At 38.5% G+C, this 19,435-nt stretch overlaps 1 protein-coding gene across 11 annotated transcripts in view; it reads right to left on the bottom strand.

Moving 5' to 3' along the window:
* LOC126299409 (dynamin) overlaps nt 1-19,435 on the bottom strand; it is a 117,019-nt gene that overhangs the window by 35,363 nt on the left and 62,221 nt on the right. For all 11 annotated transcript variants that reach the window (XR_007552797.1, XR_007552796.1, XM_049991301.1 and 8 more), the window contains 2 exons: nt 16,434-16,612; nt 12,911-13,129 (listed from right to left, as the gene is read on the bottom strand). Coding sequence is in view for 9 of the 11 variants with exons in the window: in XM_049991301.1 (XP_049847258.1) it covers nt 12,911-13,129; nt 16,434-16,612 (398 nt within the window). In the remaining 2 variants the exon portion in view is untranslated. The remainder of the gene's footprint in view (nt 1-12,910; nt 13,130-16,433; nt 16,613-19,435) is intronic.

Consider the following 19,435-nt stretch of genomic DNA (forward strand, 5'->3'; position numbering starts at 1 on the left):
ATCAACCATCAGTGTGTGGGATCCAGAAACAGGTAGAACCATCTTTCCTGCTGTAATGTTGCTGACACAGTTCTGTTGCATCTCACGTGTGTTACATTGCAATAACAAGTTTGATTGAAGAGCACAAAAAGTAAACAACAAGTTGGCACCTATATAAGAGTTCTGTGGCATAAGTGGGTGGAAATAGTTTCAAAACCACATAGTCCTAGTAGAAATGTAAATGCAGATGAACAACTGCTGGATTTCCAAGGATGTCTGCAAATTTTTTAATGGTACTCTGTAATTTTTCTTGACTGCATAGCTCCAGTTTATCATTATTTGATCCTCTGCTCTAAGACAGCTATGGATTGTAGTAAACGGAGGGGCATCACTCTACTTGACAACTACACTGGCTTTCCAAACTGAAAACACACTTTCTTTCAAGTAGCTCCTTGTTTGTTCTTCCAAATCTAAGTGGATTCCATACCAGTTCTCCATCAATAAAAATTCCTCGACAGAGGACTGAATCGACAACTTTCATGAGGCAGTCACACACATGGACCACTCAACCATTACTGTGGACTAGGTAGCATTCTGGTGTCAAAGATAAAATGATTTCCATTAGATGAAATATATTTTATGCCACTCCTTGTGTGGACTTGTCTTCATCCTACAAGATCTACCTCGAATCTTCATACAAGTATTTATTTACTGCTGTATTCTGCCTGAAGTATTAGATTTGCAATGACATGCAAAATTTAATAACAAATCAATTTAAAAATTTTCGAAGATAACAAAACTTGTGAAAGGGCTTAATTTATGAAGTGCATGGCCAGTTCTTAACAAATTTAGCGAGTATATATACATATCCAAGCCGATCAAATGTCTAAATGCAGCGAAAAAATGTAAAGTTTTGACTACTTATGATCACCGGTTTTCCCTGAGCTCTGTTTCTGTAACTGACATCACTACACATTGCTTTATGAATGAGGAGAGTAACCTGCTTTCAATACAATAACTGCCTCAAAAATACGAGAATGTTTTAGAAGGCAAGTTGATTAAGGAAATTTATTATATAGAAGCATAAAGTGCACTCTAAGTCTGTAGCCTAGTGCCATGAAAAATATAGCTCTACAGTTCTATAGAACAATTTCACAACCCTTTTAGAGAACAGAATCACAATATGGAATGAGACTCATCCAACCAGGAAACATGTTTCCAGTCACCAACAGTACAGTGTCGGTGTTGACGGACCCAAGTGAGGTGTAAAGCTTTGTATCATGCGGTCATCAAGGATACACGATTGGGCTTTTGGCTCTGAAAGCCCATATCGATTATGTTTCATTGAATGGCTTGCACACTGACACTTGTTGATGGCCCAACATTGAAATCTGCAGCAATCTGTGGAAGGGTTGCACTTCTGCCACACTGAACAATCCTCTTCAGTTGTCATTGGTCCTGTTCTTGCAGTATCTTTTTCTGGCCGCAGCGATGTCCGAGAGGTGATGTTTTACCGGATTCCTGCTATCGACAGTAAACACTTGCAATGGTTGTTCAGGAAAATCCCCACTTTATCATTACCTTGGAGATGCCGTGTCCCATCGCTTGTGCACCAACTATAAACACCATGTTCAAACTGACTTAAATCTTGATAGCCTGCCATTGTAGCAGCAGTAGCTAATCCAACATCTGTGCCAGACACTTCTTGTCATATAGGCTATACCACATCCCCGTATTCTGCATGTTAACATATCTCTGTATTTGAATACACATGCCTATATCAATTTCTTTGGCACTTCAGAGTGCATTCACTACAGCATCTCTTACAGTTAAATGAGAATCCTACATTCTTTTATTTTACACATATTTACACTGCCTTCATTCAAAATGTTCCCTAACAATGAGAATCCCATTTTTAGACCTGTATTGTCACGCAAAAGTGCAAGTGCATCCTTCACAATTATTTTAATGGTAGGGTATTTCTTTCTTCAGAGGTATATAAATCTTCTCAAAAAACTGACTCAATACATGTCCACTGGGTTCTTGTCATTAAGTGATTTTTCTTCTTCTAACACCAATAGTTTCCATTCATCAACTAGTGCATGTTCACTGTACTGAACTGGACGAACTGCACCTATTTCACTATGCTTTTGTATGATCCTTCTCTTAATTTCTTTGTAGGGTCCAAACATCAAAGATACCACAACACAGGTTTAACCAAAGAGGACTTTTCTAACGTATGTGTACAAGCACGCGCTCGCTGCTCCAATATCATCCACCAACTGCTTTTCAAAAATTAGGAGAAGGCATCACGTACTGAACGTCTTTCCTTTGAAGGGTGAACTCTGAAGGAACACTTCCAGGAAACATTGCCTCAAAAGTTTGTTTGACATCTTCACAAGCTCGCTGACCAGCAAAGTTCCCTCGAATCAGTTTGAAACACCAGATTAACTCTGCCCTTGAAGAAGCTTGTCTAGCAGAATAAAGATTGATGGTGTAGCTCCAATATGAAATTACACTATCACTGATACAGCCACAATGAGCTGATGGCAAATGTAGTTGTGAAGAAATCAGTTTCATTTTACATCATTCGCTGTGCTTCCATGTAGAATCATGCTGCTTGATAGCAATAAAGATAGTAGTAATTTATGTCAACTTTAAAAAAGCATCAGACTCAATTGACAAACTTTATTTAGGGTTTTAGAGGAGTTGGGAATTGATAGAAACCTAACTGACACCATCTCAAAAGTTAATTTTTTTGGAGAAATCTGACTACTTTGAAATAGACAGGGGTCAGGCAAAGATACAGATTATCCCAAATACTCCCCAATATCACCCAGGAGAAAACAGCGAAAAGCTGGGAAGATGCTCAGCAGCAGGATGGAAGAAATGGAATACAGCTTGGAGAAAAAAGGGAATGACTTTGAAATCAGGTATTTTTAAGCACAAAGAATACTGGAGGATCTTGCGTGAAATCGCTGGAAAAATGGGTCTCAAAAACTCATATGAAAAAGAAAATAGAATATACTGAACACAGAAACAAAGGTGAGGAAAGCTTGGAGGTAAAACATGGGAAGATTAAAATAACAGATAAATTCGAATACTTAGGACAGTGGATCCCACCCAATAAATTGGATAAACAGGCAGCCAAAAGTTAGATTTTTCTTACTACCTAATGGAGCAGAAACAACAAATGAGCAATACCCTGCAACGTTAAAATCAGTCGCTTTAATTCTGTTATAAAACTGGAAGGACTTTATGCTTCAGATAATCCTATTTTAAATAAAAAGGTACAGATGGAAAAACTTTGAAGGAATGAAGGAAGGAATGAAGGAAGGAAGGAAGGACAGAGAAAGAGAGAAAGAATTCTCAGTAAAATTCTGGAACCCAGTGAACTTATGACGATACTTGGAAGAACAGAAAAAAATGAGGAGATGTACAAGAACACCAAACCTATTACTGACACTTTACACAACACGACTGAAGTCCGTCTCTACATGGGTAGAACAAATCAAAAGAAATGTACAAGAAACTAGTGTTACAATAGACATGATCCAAAAAGAAAAGAATTTAGAAGTAGAGTCAACAGCATAAATTGGTTTGTAGGGAAACAGTTAAAAGACGGTCCATACCTTACATTTCCTAGGAGTGGAGAAAGAAAAGCTGTGACAGAATGAAGAGTGTCTGGGAAGAGGAAAAAAATGAAAACCCAAGTCTCATGTTCTCAGACCAAAATTAAAATTACAATCTAAAACGGTCCAATCTGAAAAATACTGACCATTTTCCTGTGTTTGAGGTTGTACACAACTCTTCACAATTGAAATCAAACAATGGAAAGTCCAAGTCAGAATATTAACAATTATGAAAGGACCAAGCTGGGCCAAAGCAGCTGGAGATAGCAGTCACATGTGCATGAAGTGTGCCTGCTTCTCTCTCTCTCTCTCTCTCTCTCTCTCTCTCTCTCTCTCTCTCTCTGTGTGTGTGTGTGTGTGTGTGTGTGTGTGTGTGTGTGTGTGTGTGTGTGTGTGTGTGTGTGTGTCCCTTTCTTTCCTGAAGACACCTTTGGATAAAAGCTCAGTGTTTGTCTTTTCATTGGACCTGTCTGTAACTCAATGTGTCATCTTTTCACAGTTGCTTTGTTTTCATGAAACTGACCGATACCGATGCATCTAGCACATACAGAATACTAAATCTGAATTTAGGGCAATGCCCCTACATAGTTTCATCATCAGAAATGAATGAGGAGAATGAACTACTCAGTCATCTACTTGCTTTTACCAGGTTTTCTACACACAAGAACTTTCCTTCCCTTGCTTTTTTTCCTTCCCCAGTCCTTATAACCCGCATAGGCACTGGACCAAACAAGTATGGAAGCTGCATTGAAGAGTTAAGACTTTAGTTGCTTTGCTGTCAAAAAAGATTCCTCTACTACACATTTACATGGGTGGTAGTCCACATAAACAGTGAAACAACCTGTTATATGATATGATTTAACTGAATTTCTTTCTGAGCAGTATATGTTTAATGGTGGAGGTATGACATTTTGTATATTTACTCAGTCAACTTTCCTATTTTGTTGACAAGTTGCAACCCTCACTGTAAGAGGGTTTCGAATTTTAGTGTGTAACATGGCAGTGTGTAATGTAACTATTGGTGCATGAGAAACAGCATGCTGTAATTGAGTTTCTGCCCGCAACTGAAATCAATAGAAGAGTGAAAGCTATACATGGTGATCATTCTATTGACATCAGTAGCCTGATACATTTGGTTGTTTATGTTCTTACTGAAAGAAATGGTGGTACTAACCTCAACATGTGAGACATCCAATTTTCATCTGTTTCCAAAATGGAAAGCACGCCTTCAAGCACTTCACTTTGATAGTGATGAAGCAGTGTAAGCAGAAGTGAGGTTGCAGCTCCATCAACAAAGTCAAACATTCTACAGTTACAGTATCAATAAACTAGTCTCTCGTTGGAAGAAATGTGTTTATCACCAGGGTGACTATGTTGACAAATGAATATGTAGACATGACTGATAATGATGAGGAAAGTTAATAATGTTTGTTTTATTTAAAAAGCTTTAAGAGTTTTTAGACAGAAAAATTGAAGGCATTACTTTAGATACTTTTAGTTAACATTCAATTACTTACAAATGATCAGGGGACTTTCATGCTCTCAGTGCTATCACCAAAGTCATTTATGTTCAATGTTCTAACAGAAATCGTCAAATTCATTTCCAAGCCATATCTGATCATAATTTTTATGTACACTCTTTACATTTTGAACCTGTACTGATGTTTCCACAATTACTTGACTTTTTATTGATGTCACACGCTATCTTTCCTGGCAAAGAGTGAACTTTTGATACATAACATAAAAAATTTACTTGAATTTTACATTACCTCTTAGGTTTCTGCTCTTTTGAAATGGTATACCTTTGTCTTCCCAAATCGCCCAGTCATATACGGATGGACCTAGGTGTAACACAAAACCTAAACCACACTACATCTTTACATTTTTCACAAACACAAAACTTGCCAAAGGTGCAGCTCAAAGTATTGGAAACACAACCTTAAAACTGCTTTGTTGCAGCTGCATACTGTGAAGACAAGATTAGACTTTTTGCAGTTAGATGTGGCTTATAACAATGGGACCATTTAGATGTGATGCACCATAAAAATATATGCAATTCTCTATTCAGAGAAGTTTACAAAATAGCAGATTTTGACTATGGAATACAGCAATTAGCCTAAGACACCCACATGACCACACTAAACATGTTCTGTTACTCTAACGAATACGTAAAGCACTAAAATCAGTTCCACAACCAAGATTGATGGTTTCACCATAGTTAATAGGTACTCATAGTTCTGTGCACATGATTTCGAATACTATGTTCTACACTCACTTCTATATTATATAAGTCACCTGATGTTGAGTTGTGGAGGGTGCTTCATACACCACTATCATTTCCCCCACCCCCCCTTTCCCTCCTTCGATTCACAGCAATATGCAAGAAGATCGGATAAATCTCTCTGTCGAAGGAAGTGACATGTTTGTCTCTTTTAGCTCTTGGAACTTTAACACAACATTCCCACGATGTACAACTTGTCTACTACTGGTGCTAGATGAGCATGTTCTCTATGTTCTCATACTGTCACTCTTAAAATTAACTCTACCTTGTGTATTAATTCTACCTAGCGCATACAACGATCTGATGAGAAATATTCTTATAGTACTTGAGACCAATGGTAACATTATTAACATACTTTTACATGTTTAAAACAATACTTCAATGAAATGACTAAACTCCAGAAGTAATGACAATTCAACGAATTACCTTTTTATAATGTACTTCAAAGTTTTGTATTTCAACTCAAACAAATGTTAATTTACTTCCTGATTTACCGTTTCAGTGATGTAGCTGCAGGTTTTTGCATTAAAACTTCTTGAGTAATTTAACTATAACAGTGATTGATGAAGGTATACATGCCCCAAGATATTTCAGTAAAATCACTCAGAAGAAAGAAAAAATCTAGAATACTTGGGGGACTTTTACTTGATGATGAGATATTAAGCCTTTAAATTCACCAAATGAAAGTAATTCTCTACATTGCAGGTTGCAGGCTGTAGATTATCTTCACACTTCTGTCTTAATACATTCAGCAAACCTCAGATGTCTACTTTCAAACAGTACTTTCATAAATACGAAAATATGGTGAAACACATTGTATTCATTCATTTTGTTACAGAATGGATCATTCTAATAGTAGTAATCAGCAATGAATTGGAATGAAGACTTCGTAAGACATTCAGTGGTTTATCCATTCACAACAGGAAAAATGGCAATGGTTTACCTCTAAACACTGCCATGAAGGAATATGTAATGGAAATGTATTACTATGCATTAAGAGGAAATAATCATTCTTATGTTGGTACAAGTAAAATTAAACAGACAAATACTGTTCTCAGGAAATGAACTGTAGTGTATACTACCAAGAAAGTATAAAAAACATGCACCAATTTTTAACAACAACAACAACAACAACAATTCAATACCACTGATGCTGTATGGATGAATCTCATGTGACTGAGGAGAATGCTAATCAACAACAACACTAAAATGCTAATATTTTCATCATTGCTATACAATGCAAAACTGATTAAAACTAAAATATATGTTTTAACAATTTTTATTTTGTTTTCACAAACAAACTATCAATAATACAGAAAAAGTTTTAATTACGATGACTCCCAAACGGATTGGGAGAAATGTTGACTAAATTTGTAAGGTTCTTAGTTTTGTCATATCCGATATATTTTTATTTACTATTACAAATTTTATGTCAATTGAGATCCACATCACCTATGTGATTACCACACTCCCCAATACATACCACCACTGTAATGACCAGTCGTTCAGAGATCCTGAAGCACACACATGTACTCATTAAAATTATGAGCTTTTCATGCAGCTACCATACATAATTCTGTATTATCACACCACAACCACAACCACCCTGTTGCATCACCAACACGCTGCTGCTTTGAGGAGGACCCCAACTTAAAATGTATGTGACACCATCTGTCTTCAACATAGTGCCACACAATAGAGGCATTAAGCAGTGCATAAGTAAGGAAATAATGTTTAACCATAGCCACCAAAGTAGAGTGTTAATGTGGGAGAGAGAAAGCAAGTGAGGACAACAAGGTTACTTTTTTAATTTTTCATAATTTTACTACCAATACCAATTCTATGTAACTAAATGCCACTGTTTGTCAATTTAATATTCCATTACTCAGCCATAACCTTTTTTCTGTCTTTTCTCATCAACAAAGCATGTTCCCTGCTGAATCTGAACATAGATCCTTGCTGCTCCCACCCAACACAACACTCCACATAGTTTCTGAAATACTGTGCAATACATTGGAACCTCTCCATGCCCCAACCATCCTCAATGCCATACACACAAAATTTTCATGTCCCAATAATGATTCTTGTCACACAGGCCTCATGCTCCTAGATCAAAGCCCTTACCCTCTAATAACTGTAGCAGCATACTCAAAACTGTCTGAAAATTTGCTGCACCTCCAATAACCAGCCTCTCTGCTCCCTGTCTAATCCAGAACTTGCCATACAGCCACTTCGACCTTACATCTCGCAGAAGTTTCAATCCAATGACTTTACCTTAAGCCTCACTATGTTGAGTTCCTCCAAGATCTATTTTCTTTGCCTACTCTGTACAACAAAAATGTTTCTATGCAACAACACTACTAGCCAGAACCAACTGAAAGCTGACATCCTACCCTGACTCACCCAACCAGCAGTTTCAACTTACTGGTAGGCAGAGTACCTAATGTCCTAAAATTGTCAAAGATGGAACACATTTTTTGACAGGATAAGAATGGGGGATGGATATCACCTTTATAATTTTCAAAAGAACCATCACATCATTTGACAAGCAATTTTGGGAAACCATGGTAAACCCAAATCAGCATGGTTTAATAACTTGAGGCCTGTTCCTCCCAAATCAGAGTCCAGTACCTTAAAGACAGCACAACCTGGTTCTTCCCATCCCTAATATCACCCTACCCGAACCCACAAAACAAGCCTCTAATGACATCCCCGAGACTCCTCACTTACAATTACCTCCAATTAAGTGGTGTGGCAAAGTAGTTTAGACAATCAAAAGAGTGGTGCTAAAATCCTCATTGAGGATTAGGTTTCCTTCCTTCCTACCATCCGGCTTATATCTGACTAGGCCAAGCTTGCCATCTTGGTAATCTGTAAGTACTTTATTGGAGGCACCAGTCTCCCAACTGCTGGAAGACATCTGCAGCTTTAAAGCATATCCACTCCCCATGTGGACTACCACTTTCGTAGTTAGTAGTGAGTGCCTGACAGTAGGTCTGCTCCCATTATACCACACATGCTTATACAAAGCTTGCTCAATGATCCCATTTCATGAGTCTAGTATGACTTCCACCATATACTTAAACTACTTATGTCAGTTTTAAAACCTTTCACCTGAATTAGGTTTCTTTGCCATGTCCCCTGGCCTCCAAATGCTTCCTCAAGCCAAACTCAACCACCTGTACCACTCACTATGCATTCCCTACTGTTTTAGTCCAGCATTTGCAGCCCACTGACCACATACAACCTACCTTCCATTATTATACATACCATCACTCCCTTAAATACCTTTATATAGTTCTTTTTGCTATCAACAACAGGCTCTGCACAGGACGCAGTTGGCTCCACCACTACACAGAGGTGACAAAAGGAATGGGAGACCTCCAAATATCATGTTGGATTTCCTTTTGCCCAGTGTGGTGAAGCAACTTGACATAGCATGGACTCAACAAGTCGTTGGAAATCCCCTGCAGAAATACTGAGCCATGCTGTCCCTATAGCCATCCATAATTGCAGAAGTGTTGCCAGTGCAGGATGTTGTGCACACACTGACATAACAATAATGCACCATAAATGTTCGACAAGATTCATGACAGGCAATTTGGTTGGCCAAATTATTCACTCAAATTGACTAGAATGTTCTTCAAACCAGCCGTGAAAAACTGTGGCCCACAGACATGGCACACCCTCATTTACAAAAAATTTCATTGTTGTTTGGCTGAAAATGGTCTCCAAGTAACTGAACATTACAATTTCCAGTCAAGGATCAGTTCAGTTGGACCAGAGGCCTCGGTCCATTCTATGTCAACACAGCCCAAACCATTATGTAGCCACCAACAGCTTGCACAGTGTCTTGTTGACAACTTGGGTCCATGGCTTCATGAGGTCTGCACTACACATTAAAACTACCACCAGGTCTTACCAACTGAAATTGGGACTCATCTGACCAGGCCATGGTTTTCCAGTCACGTAGGGTCCAACCAATACGGTCACGAGCCCAGGAGAAATGCTGCAGGCATGTTGTGCTGTTAGCAAAGTCGCTCACATTGGTCGTCTGCTGTCGCAGCCCATTAACACCAAATTTCAATGCACTGTCCTAACAGGTACATTGGCATATGTCCCACATTTATTTCTGTGGGTATTTCATGAAGTGTTGCTTGTTGTTTAGTGCAGACTGTTCGCCACTGAACTGCACATAGTGAGAGGAAATGCCTGAAATTTGGTATTCTCTGCATGCTCTTTACAATGTGGATCGTTGATTACTGAATCCCCAATGATTTCCAAAATTGAATGTCCCATGTGTCTAGCTCAAACTGCCATTCTGCATTCAGCATTTGTTAATACCCGTCATGCGACCATTATCGTGTCAGAAACCTTTTCACATTAATCACCTGGGTCCAAATGACAGCTTCGCCAATGCACTGCCCTTTTATAACTTATGTGCACGAAACTATAGCCATCTGTATATACATGCATATTGCTATCCCATTACTTATCACCTCAGTGTATACATCCCCACAGCAATGACCTCACTGACATTTAACACTACATTTTGTTATGCTCTGTGTACTGGATCCTATTGTGGATTTCTTCATTAACACAATTAACTGCATCACCAATTATTATTTTTTCACTGGAGAGTTCACTACATACAAATCTATGGTAAAGCATTAGACAGCTATACACATTCCTAATATTAACTTTTTCATACACTATCAGGAGTAATACTCGCTAATAAATCCTGATCGCAATGCAGGGTGTAATTCTTGCTAATAATTCCTAACCCTAAAACTCCTCAACGCAATTCAAACTCACTGACAACATCATCGTGACACAGACTCAGTGTTAACATTCGCCTTCCTCACTTCTATGGAAAATCTAATTTTTGTTTCACATGGTTCTATTCTGCACAATGAACTCTCTCTCTCTCTCTCTCTCTCTCTCTCTCTCTCTCTCTCTCTCTCTCTCTAGGTGGCTACCATCTCTCTAAGGATGAGAAATCACCCTTGCCACACAATAGCTCTCTCCTCTACAACCATGTCACATGTGAACACCACATCTGCAATGAGAATAAATATTTCTCACAATACGCTACAGGTATTGCCATAGCATTCATATACAGGGTGCATATGTGGAAAAGAAAAAAAAGAATTCCCAGGCTTTTTCCTGGATGTACTGGCAAAAAATACACTTTTTCCTAAGTAAAAATACACTATACCCCTAGTGATAGCCCATTCTTTCCATGTTCCAAATGATAATATACTTTCTCTCGGAGCTGTAAACCTCACCAGCCAATGACCGCAGATATTCAGGGCAGGATGTGTGACGTAGTCAACCAGTCATTGTTAAGTAGCACAAACACACAAACAGGAAAAGTTAATGGTTTAAATTAATATACACAGGGTACGACGACAAGAAAAGCTAAGCTTTCACTCCAATATGTACCGTAAAAAGTTTTTTTGCTTTTTTTTTTTACTACAGATGATTAGGCAAAATCCTAAGTGCACAGCTTAAATTGCATCAACTGAATATTTCTGACAAGCACAATTATAAATTATACTGCTGTGCAATAAACATTTTATGAGTTACCTGACTAAATAAGTGTTCAGCCCAGCACTTCAATTTTTCAATAGAAAAGTCAATTACATGTGAATGTTTCAAGAACGCACTTTGCACTTTTTTAAAGGATAATTATACTTTTTGCCATCATTATTGCATAATCTGTAATCTATAACTAAAATAAATATAAGAAATTAACACTGAACCTTTGTCTTTTTTAGTGGGTGATCTCAACTATTGATACATGGATCGTACCATTGTAGAAGATACATGTACAAGACTTGCCAAAAATATCTGCCCAACATCTTATAATCCAATATTGACCCAAATAAACTGAAACTTATCAGACGGTAAGTAAATTCAAAAAATTGGAAGGGTAAACTTTTATCACCAAATTACAGAGCATGCTACACTACACAATGGTGTCAATCTCAACATCTGCTCCACAACCATTTTCTCTTAATGGTGCAAGTAGGGACAGTCTCTGCAAACACATCCATTTGTCCAACAAACTTTTCCTCTCATAATCTGTCTAATTGTGAGGTAGGCAATCTTCTAAATACACTCTTCCTTTTCTTCCTTAGTCAACAGCTTCATACTTCTTAACCATTGTCCTTTATCCTGTCACCTGTAAAAACACTATCACCCACATCCGAAACCTATTCCTCCATGCTGGAGGGGGGGGGGGGGGGGGGGAGGGAGAGAGAGAGAGAGAGAGAGAGAGAGAGAGAGGTGTGTGTGTGTGTGTGTGTGTGTGTGTGTGTGTGTGTGTGTAATTTTTGGCACAGAGTTCATATGTGCCTTGGTGGGAGTAGGGAATAGAGGGGATTACTCTAGCGCTTTCTGGTGGAGAAAGCAAGTTTGATAACTCAGTTACCATTAGTAGCACATTTGTTTGCTTTATTAGCTGTTTTTCATCAGACATTTATGTGGTAAAATGTCTTATCATACTACTACTACTACTACATTATTATTATTATTATTATTATTATTATTATTATTATTATTATTATTATTATATCAAAATTTTCCACCGCTGTATTCTTGCCTACACTGCCAGTTTCATATAACCACGTAAGTCTTGAGACTAACCCCACCTCCCCCACAGCAGTACTAGCGTAATTTTTGTTTTATCATTAGTACAATAGTAGTAGTAGTAGTAGTAGTAGTAGTAGTAGTTTGACCACCAACATTTACAGGTTGTTTTTTAGTGGACACGAAATGTAGACTTAGAAATGTGAAGTTTATTTACACAGCAGAAACCTACTCACTATATCATTAAATACATGCAGAACCGCAAATACCAAACCTTCCTAATACTGATTGTTATCCACCAGTAAAAATGTGAGAAAGAGTCAAATTTATTTGTTAAGGGGAAGCTAATACAGAAACAGAAGACATGAGCTCAAAAAACTAACAATAAAGTTATCATCAGAACTTCCAAACTGTGTGTACTCACGAAGGAATAAGTGGTGGTGGAAGACCAGCTCCAGACTGAGGTCTTCCAGGTAGTGATGGGGGAGCACGCTGGCCCTGTGCAGCATCTGGACCTGGCCTGTTAGGGATGTTCGGAGCTGGCCTGCTCGTTGCTGGTGGCGGTGGTGGAGCCCTAGAGCCAACAGCAGGAGTTGGCTGCATTGGAGTCCTCCTAGGACCACCAGGAGAAGGTGGTGACAGTCTGCATATCGAAAACAAAACAAATAAAAAAGAAATAAAAAATGTGAATGCATGTCCTCTCCAACAGTCAGCTGCATTATTTTCAGTATGTGATATATGATATTCCCAGGTGATAAATTTGGGAAACAATACTACTTTCCCCTCAACTGGGGATCACACAAAGCACCAGTGTTCTAATAGTATGATAGTTTATCATTTAACTCTAGAGTATCTCCCACACCACAGTATTAACATCACAGATTTAAGACAAACGCATAGATCCAATTTTTATGATTAGAAACATTCAACTGCTTTTCATATTCAGACTACTGATAAGCCACGACATTATGGCCATCTGCTTAATATTGCTTCTGCTTGAAATGCAATTCAGCAGCACTTCTGCATGGCAGCAATTTTACAAGTCCTCAGTAGGTTTCTGGAAGTATGTGGTGCCACATATTTACATGCAAGTCATGCAATTTCTGTAAATTATGGGCTAGTGGTTTTTGTGTTCAATTGGGTTCAGCTCAGATGAATATGGGTGCCAAGGCAACAAACTGAATTCACTTTTACATTTCTCAAACTACAGTAGCACTATTCTGGCCTTGTGACATGAACAGTTATCCTGCTGTAAAAGTCACTACCACCAGGGAACACACTGAGCATGAAGGGGCAGATATGATCCAGAATGTCTGCATAGTTCATAGCTGCCAGGGTGCCTTTGATTGCTACATGTGCCACAGAAGCTCATCTGAATGTCACCTACTGCACATTATTCATCTGGCCAAAGGACACATTTCTATTGATCCGCAGATCAATCTTTATGGTCCTGTGTTCCTGCAACCTTAATTGATGATGTCAATGAGTCAACTTGGGAAGTCATCTGCTACAGACACTCATGTTCAACACTGTGCACTGAATGTTGTGCTCTGCTAAACTTTTGCCTGCACCAGCAATGAACTCTGTCTACAGACCTATAACAGATCACTGCTTATCCTGCTTTACAGAGTGGGCAAGTCTCCTACCGCCATGTTTTGTGATGAAGCGCAAATGTCAGACACCTTTCACCTACTCGTGGTTTCGCAGTCTTTTCACCGGTTTCTCTAGATGCACATGACAGTAACACACAAACAGCTTCACAGTTTCTGAGATACTTTTTCCCAGGCACTGGGGCATAACAATCTACCCTACATGTAAGTTATTTATGTCAATCTATTTCCCAATTTGCAGCCAGTAGAATGATTCATTATTTGTTTCTGCCACACTTGTATGCTTTCCTTATAGCATTACAGGCCCACAAAGCGTCAGGTAGTGTTCAGTCTTGTGATGTGTGCTGGTCATGATGCTCTGGCTCATCAACTTATATATTCTATCAGGAAAAGTTACATCTGCACTGATACAATTGGAGCCCATCCTGTTTACTACTACTTTGAAAGATGATAATGCTATCAAGATATCTGCCAAAACCCATAAGTGTAATTAAGATAATTCAGGGACTTTCAAGAAAAATGGCTGTGCGCTGCTGCAAATCCTTCAGTCTATTCACACTTAACATAAGTCACTTGATACTTTGTTTCCTGGGTAACACTTGCACTCTATCATGTTGCTGTTATGTGAGCTAGTTATTTTTAATACATGTTTTATGTCTACATACTGCTCCTGTCTGAAGGAGTGAAGTCATTATTAGTGCATTTTCCAATGCTTTGGTCATGTCAGACATTTTCAAGATCTTTTTTGCAAACTTTTTGTGTGGCTGTTTTTAAAATTTAGGAGGTTTAACACTGGTTTTCACGCAGATGTAAACAATCATTGGTTGTGGAAAGTTATTTCTGCCACTAACATGGTCTACCAAGTTTAACACTTATTATCAAGCAAAATTGTCAGTTGTTCTGATATTAGCTGTTAACTAAATCCAACACATTTTGCAATAAATCCTGAGAAGCAATAATTAATACATAACAGAATGTATACAGCAAAGATTTAGTCAACTGCTGCCTTGTGATTCGTGATGTTTTATTTGATAAAAGGGATATGTGACTGCCATTTTCTCTTTACATCATTAAAAGTATTATTTAGCATCTAAATGAAAATTTCATACTTCATTTATTAGCAGATGTGTAACAAACTTCAGCCTTATTCCAGTCTTGTTTTTCTTTGCTTCCCTTTTAAGTTACTCATATCAGTGTCATATTCAGGTCTACATGTTATTTTTCTTTTTTTTTTAATTTTATTTTCATGTTAATACTTCACTGTAAATTGTACAAATTTTATGTCTAACTATAGAATGACCTTGAAGGTAGATTCATTCTCTTTTCTTGCCAGTTTATTAACAACAGAAGAAAATAAACTTGTCTCTATGCTTTTCCATTATACTGATAAATCTCTTACATTTGGGTCACAATACCTATTTATTGCTAAATGAGGCCACTAACCCCAACTTTTCCTGGTGCATATCACTTCTGCTAAGGTTTGTGTATTACTGGTATCTTCCAGCACCTCATTTATTGAAGTGGATTCTTATGCATATTGTACCTTATGACACTATTTCTTCTTATCCAATGCTCGTACATTTTCTTCTGTTTGTCAGTTTAACAGCCTAATATTGAATTCTATATTTTCCTCTACCTCTCCACTTTCATGCTTGTCCCTCATTCATGCACAGGGACTGGAACATGCACTTGTTACATTTAATAAGAAGCACATCACTTATGAGGGATACTTCCAAAATGCTGAATTCTACTCAGTTAATTTAGAGTAGCTCAACTCCCATTTTGAGCTATTCCTGTCAGAGATATGGCAGTCTGGCTACTATTCATACTGAGCACACTTTATCGATAGTACAGGAATTTACGACTTCTAATCTTCTGTTTATTGTATTATTCTGTATTTATTCATTTATTCCCCCCCCCCCCCCCCCTCTGAGTGTTTATCTATTTTTCTTCTGTTAACGATTTCCTCAAATATTACTTGCTGTCACTACTATAGTTCCAATGCTGATCAATCTAAGCTGCACTAATTACTTTGTTGACACACACACACACACACACACACACACACACACACACACACACACACACACACACACACACACAAAATAACTCCTACATTACCTATCCAGGAACCCGATGTATTATGAAACAAAAACATATCGCACACTAAAGCATGAGGGACTTTTTGTTATACATTGTAATCAATGTTTAACAAGGTTGCCCCACAACCTGCAAATAGGGAATGTTGAAACTCCTAGAAATTATGACACTACACTGAAGTGTCACGCATTTTTTCTCCATATTTACAGTTCACATCAGAAAACATTCCTATGTTACCTTGGGTTTTCCAGGCCAGAAACAAGCCAGTCATTCTTCACAGGAGGGGGAACAGGCGTTGATACAGTTGCCATTGAAACATCTCCTATAATTCTAAGTGCTTCTTTACAGGCATGATACATTCGTAGCATCTCTTCCCGCTTAAGAGCCTCTTCAGGACTCTCTTCCATCATTTGTCCCTGTCAAAACAGGAAAGATTGGAAATATAATATACCATGATTAATGAGCTTAAACACACACAATGTCAGGTCAATTAGTGTCAGCCTCACAATACTAAGTATTGAGGAAGATGGGGAGAAGGCTAGCTCCATTTATTGGTTAATAGTTAATCAGACAAGCAAATAAGCGGTGTGTTTAAAAAGTAATGGGAATTTTGTAATATTGTGTATATAAATCTGTTTTGTGCAGTTTTTTTAGTTGGTGCATTGTTTAACATATTTGACAAGTTGTATAATTCATTCTCTGACTTCCTGCTAGGTCAATTCAGGGTAAAACCTTGAGGTTTCGACAATTACCTTCATTGTCTTCATAAGAAGCAACTGACTGTCTAAACTGCTGCTGTGGCTCCTGTTTCTGATCGTTGGGTGCAAGTGCCACACAGCCGTATAAGTGTGTCCTCCACATCACACTGGACAGTGATGTGCCAAACGCCAAACTACTACTACTACTACTACTACTACTACTACTACAAAACAACAACAACAACAACCACAGTAGTGGCAGTGAACAATGCGCCCATCTTGCCCATACACTTTCATGCAACATGATAGGGCCACGTGCCCTAAGCACTGGGCTACTTGCAGCAACTGTAGAAAAAGAGGACATATAGCATCTGTGTCATTCCCAGTCCTCTCCTACAGATATGGACATGGATGTTAATTGGGTGTCCCAAGTGCTTCTGAATAATAAACTGTCTATTGAATTGTAAGTTATGGACAAAGTGCTTTGACTACATGTGGACATGGGTGCAGCTGTGACACTGTTCAACACACAAACTTATGCAGACTTGGGATCTCCAGTCTTGTTCACAATTACTCAATGTTTAATGAGTTACAACAATCAGCATATACCTATTTTGGGGCAATTTACAGGTTCCACTGTGTGTAGAAAAGATTGCTATATGGTAAGGCAGGTGGCAGTTGACGCTAAATAACGAAAAGTGTGAGGTGATCCACATGAGTTCCAAAAGAAATCCGTTGGAATTCGATTACTCGATAAATAGTACAATTCTCAAGGCTGTCAATTCAACTAAGTACCCGGGTGTTAAAATTACAAACAACTTCAGTTGGAAAGACCACATACATAATATTGTGGGGAAGGCGAGCTGAAGGTTGCGTTTCATTGGTAGGACACTTAGAAGATGCAACAAGTTACTAAAGAGACAGCTTACACTACACTCGTTCGTCCTCTGTTAGAATATTGCTGCGCGGTGTGGGATCCTTACCAGGTGGGATTGACGGAGGACATCGAAAGGGTGCAAAAAAGGGTAGCTCGTTTTGTATTATCGCGTTATAGGGGAGAGAGTGTGGCAGATATGATACACGAGTTGGGATGGAAGTCATTAACAAAATTTACGAAATTTCAGGCACAAACTTTCTCTTCCGAATGCAAAAATATTTTGTTGAGCCCAACCTACATAGGTAGGAATGATCATCAAAATAAAATAAGAGAAATCAGAGCTCGAACAGAAAGGTTTAGGTGTTTGTTTTCCCACACGCTGTTCGGGAGTGGAATGGTAGAGAGATAGTATGATTGTGGTTCGATGAACCCTCTGCCAAACACTTAAATGTTAATTGCAGAGTAATCATGTAGATGTGTAAATCTGTGGTTTGTTACTTGATTTTTCTGGTAGTGGATGGTGCTGGTGCCTACAATTTATTCGGTCTGGATGCTTCAATGCTTTTGGTTTTTCCAATGTGGATACAGTGCACCTTGTTTCCAACCAGGTCCTTCACCAGTAGTTAGATTCACTGTGTTCTGAGTTTTAGTCTCTTTCTTGGTGGGTTAGGTTATGCCACTAACTTTATGGCCCACAAGAACCTGAAACCTATGGCCCAGATGTGCTTTTTCCATGCTTGTACTATTCCAGTGGCCCTGCATGATCAGATGAAATCAGAATTGGACAGGCTGATGTCGTTGGGGGTCAACAACCTATTACGTTCAGTCAGTGGTCTATGTTCCTCTTGATTGTTAAAAAAAAAACAAATGGTTAGCTTTGCCTCTGCAGCAACTTTATAGTTTTTCTCTAAAACTGATTTACCTGAAGCCCATTCACAGGTTCTGTTGGGTCAAAATTGTAAAAGGCTCCTTGTACCAATATCTGCACCTCCCGTTTGGTGTGGCTATCGCCCATGCAATTTTTCAAGGGCCTTAAAAAAACAAAACTGAATGTCATTTCGGGGTGCATCAAATGTATCGATGATACAATTGTAAGGTGCATCCATGGAAGAGCATTTACACTAATTATGCTTCTTGTTCTCAGACTTGTATCCTGTGGGGTTGTAGTGCAACTTGGTAATGTCACCTTTTTCAACCATCCATTATTTTTTTTTTGGGGTCAGAGGTTTCTTGGGATGGTGCAAGGCGTTTTACATCTTCATATCACCCGTGTCACAGCTTTGTCTCACCCTTCCAATATCGAAGAACCCCTAGCATTTTTACGGAAAATTGCCTACTATCACAAATTCATTCCAGGTGTGGACATGTTGGCCCAACCTCTCCACGAAATGCTTCATAAGGATGTTCCTTTGCAGTGGACAACGCCCTGTTAGCACATATTCACACTTTTGAAATCTAAATTGCATTCTGTTCCATGTTTGGCTACCTTCCATTCCAGCCATTGCACGGCCTTTGCTACAGACACCTCTCAGTATGGCCTTGGGGCCATTTTAGTACATCCCTATGAAGATGGGTATGAACGTACACTAGCTTAGTGGTCAAAAATGCTATACTCCACTCAGCAACACTACTCCCAAGTCGGAAGGAAGCACTTGCTATTATCT

This window comes from Schistocerca gregaria, chromosome X, assembly GCF_023897955.1.
Source record: "Schistocerca gregaria isolate iqSchGreg1 chromosome X, iqSchGreg1.2, whole genome shotgun sequence".
NCBI classification, from domain to species: Eukaryota; Metazoa; Arthropoda; class Insecta; order Orthoptera; family Acrididae; genus Schistocerca; species Schistocerca gregaria.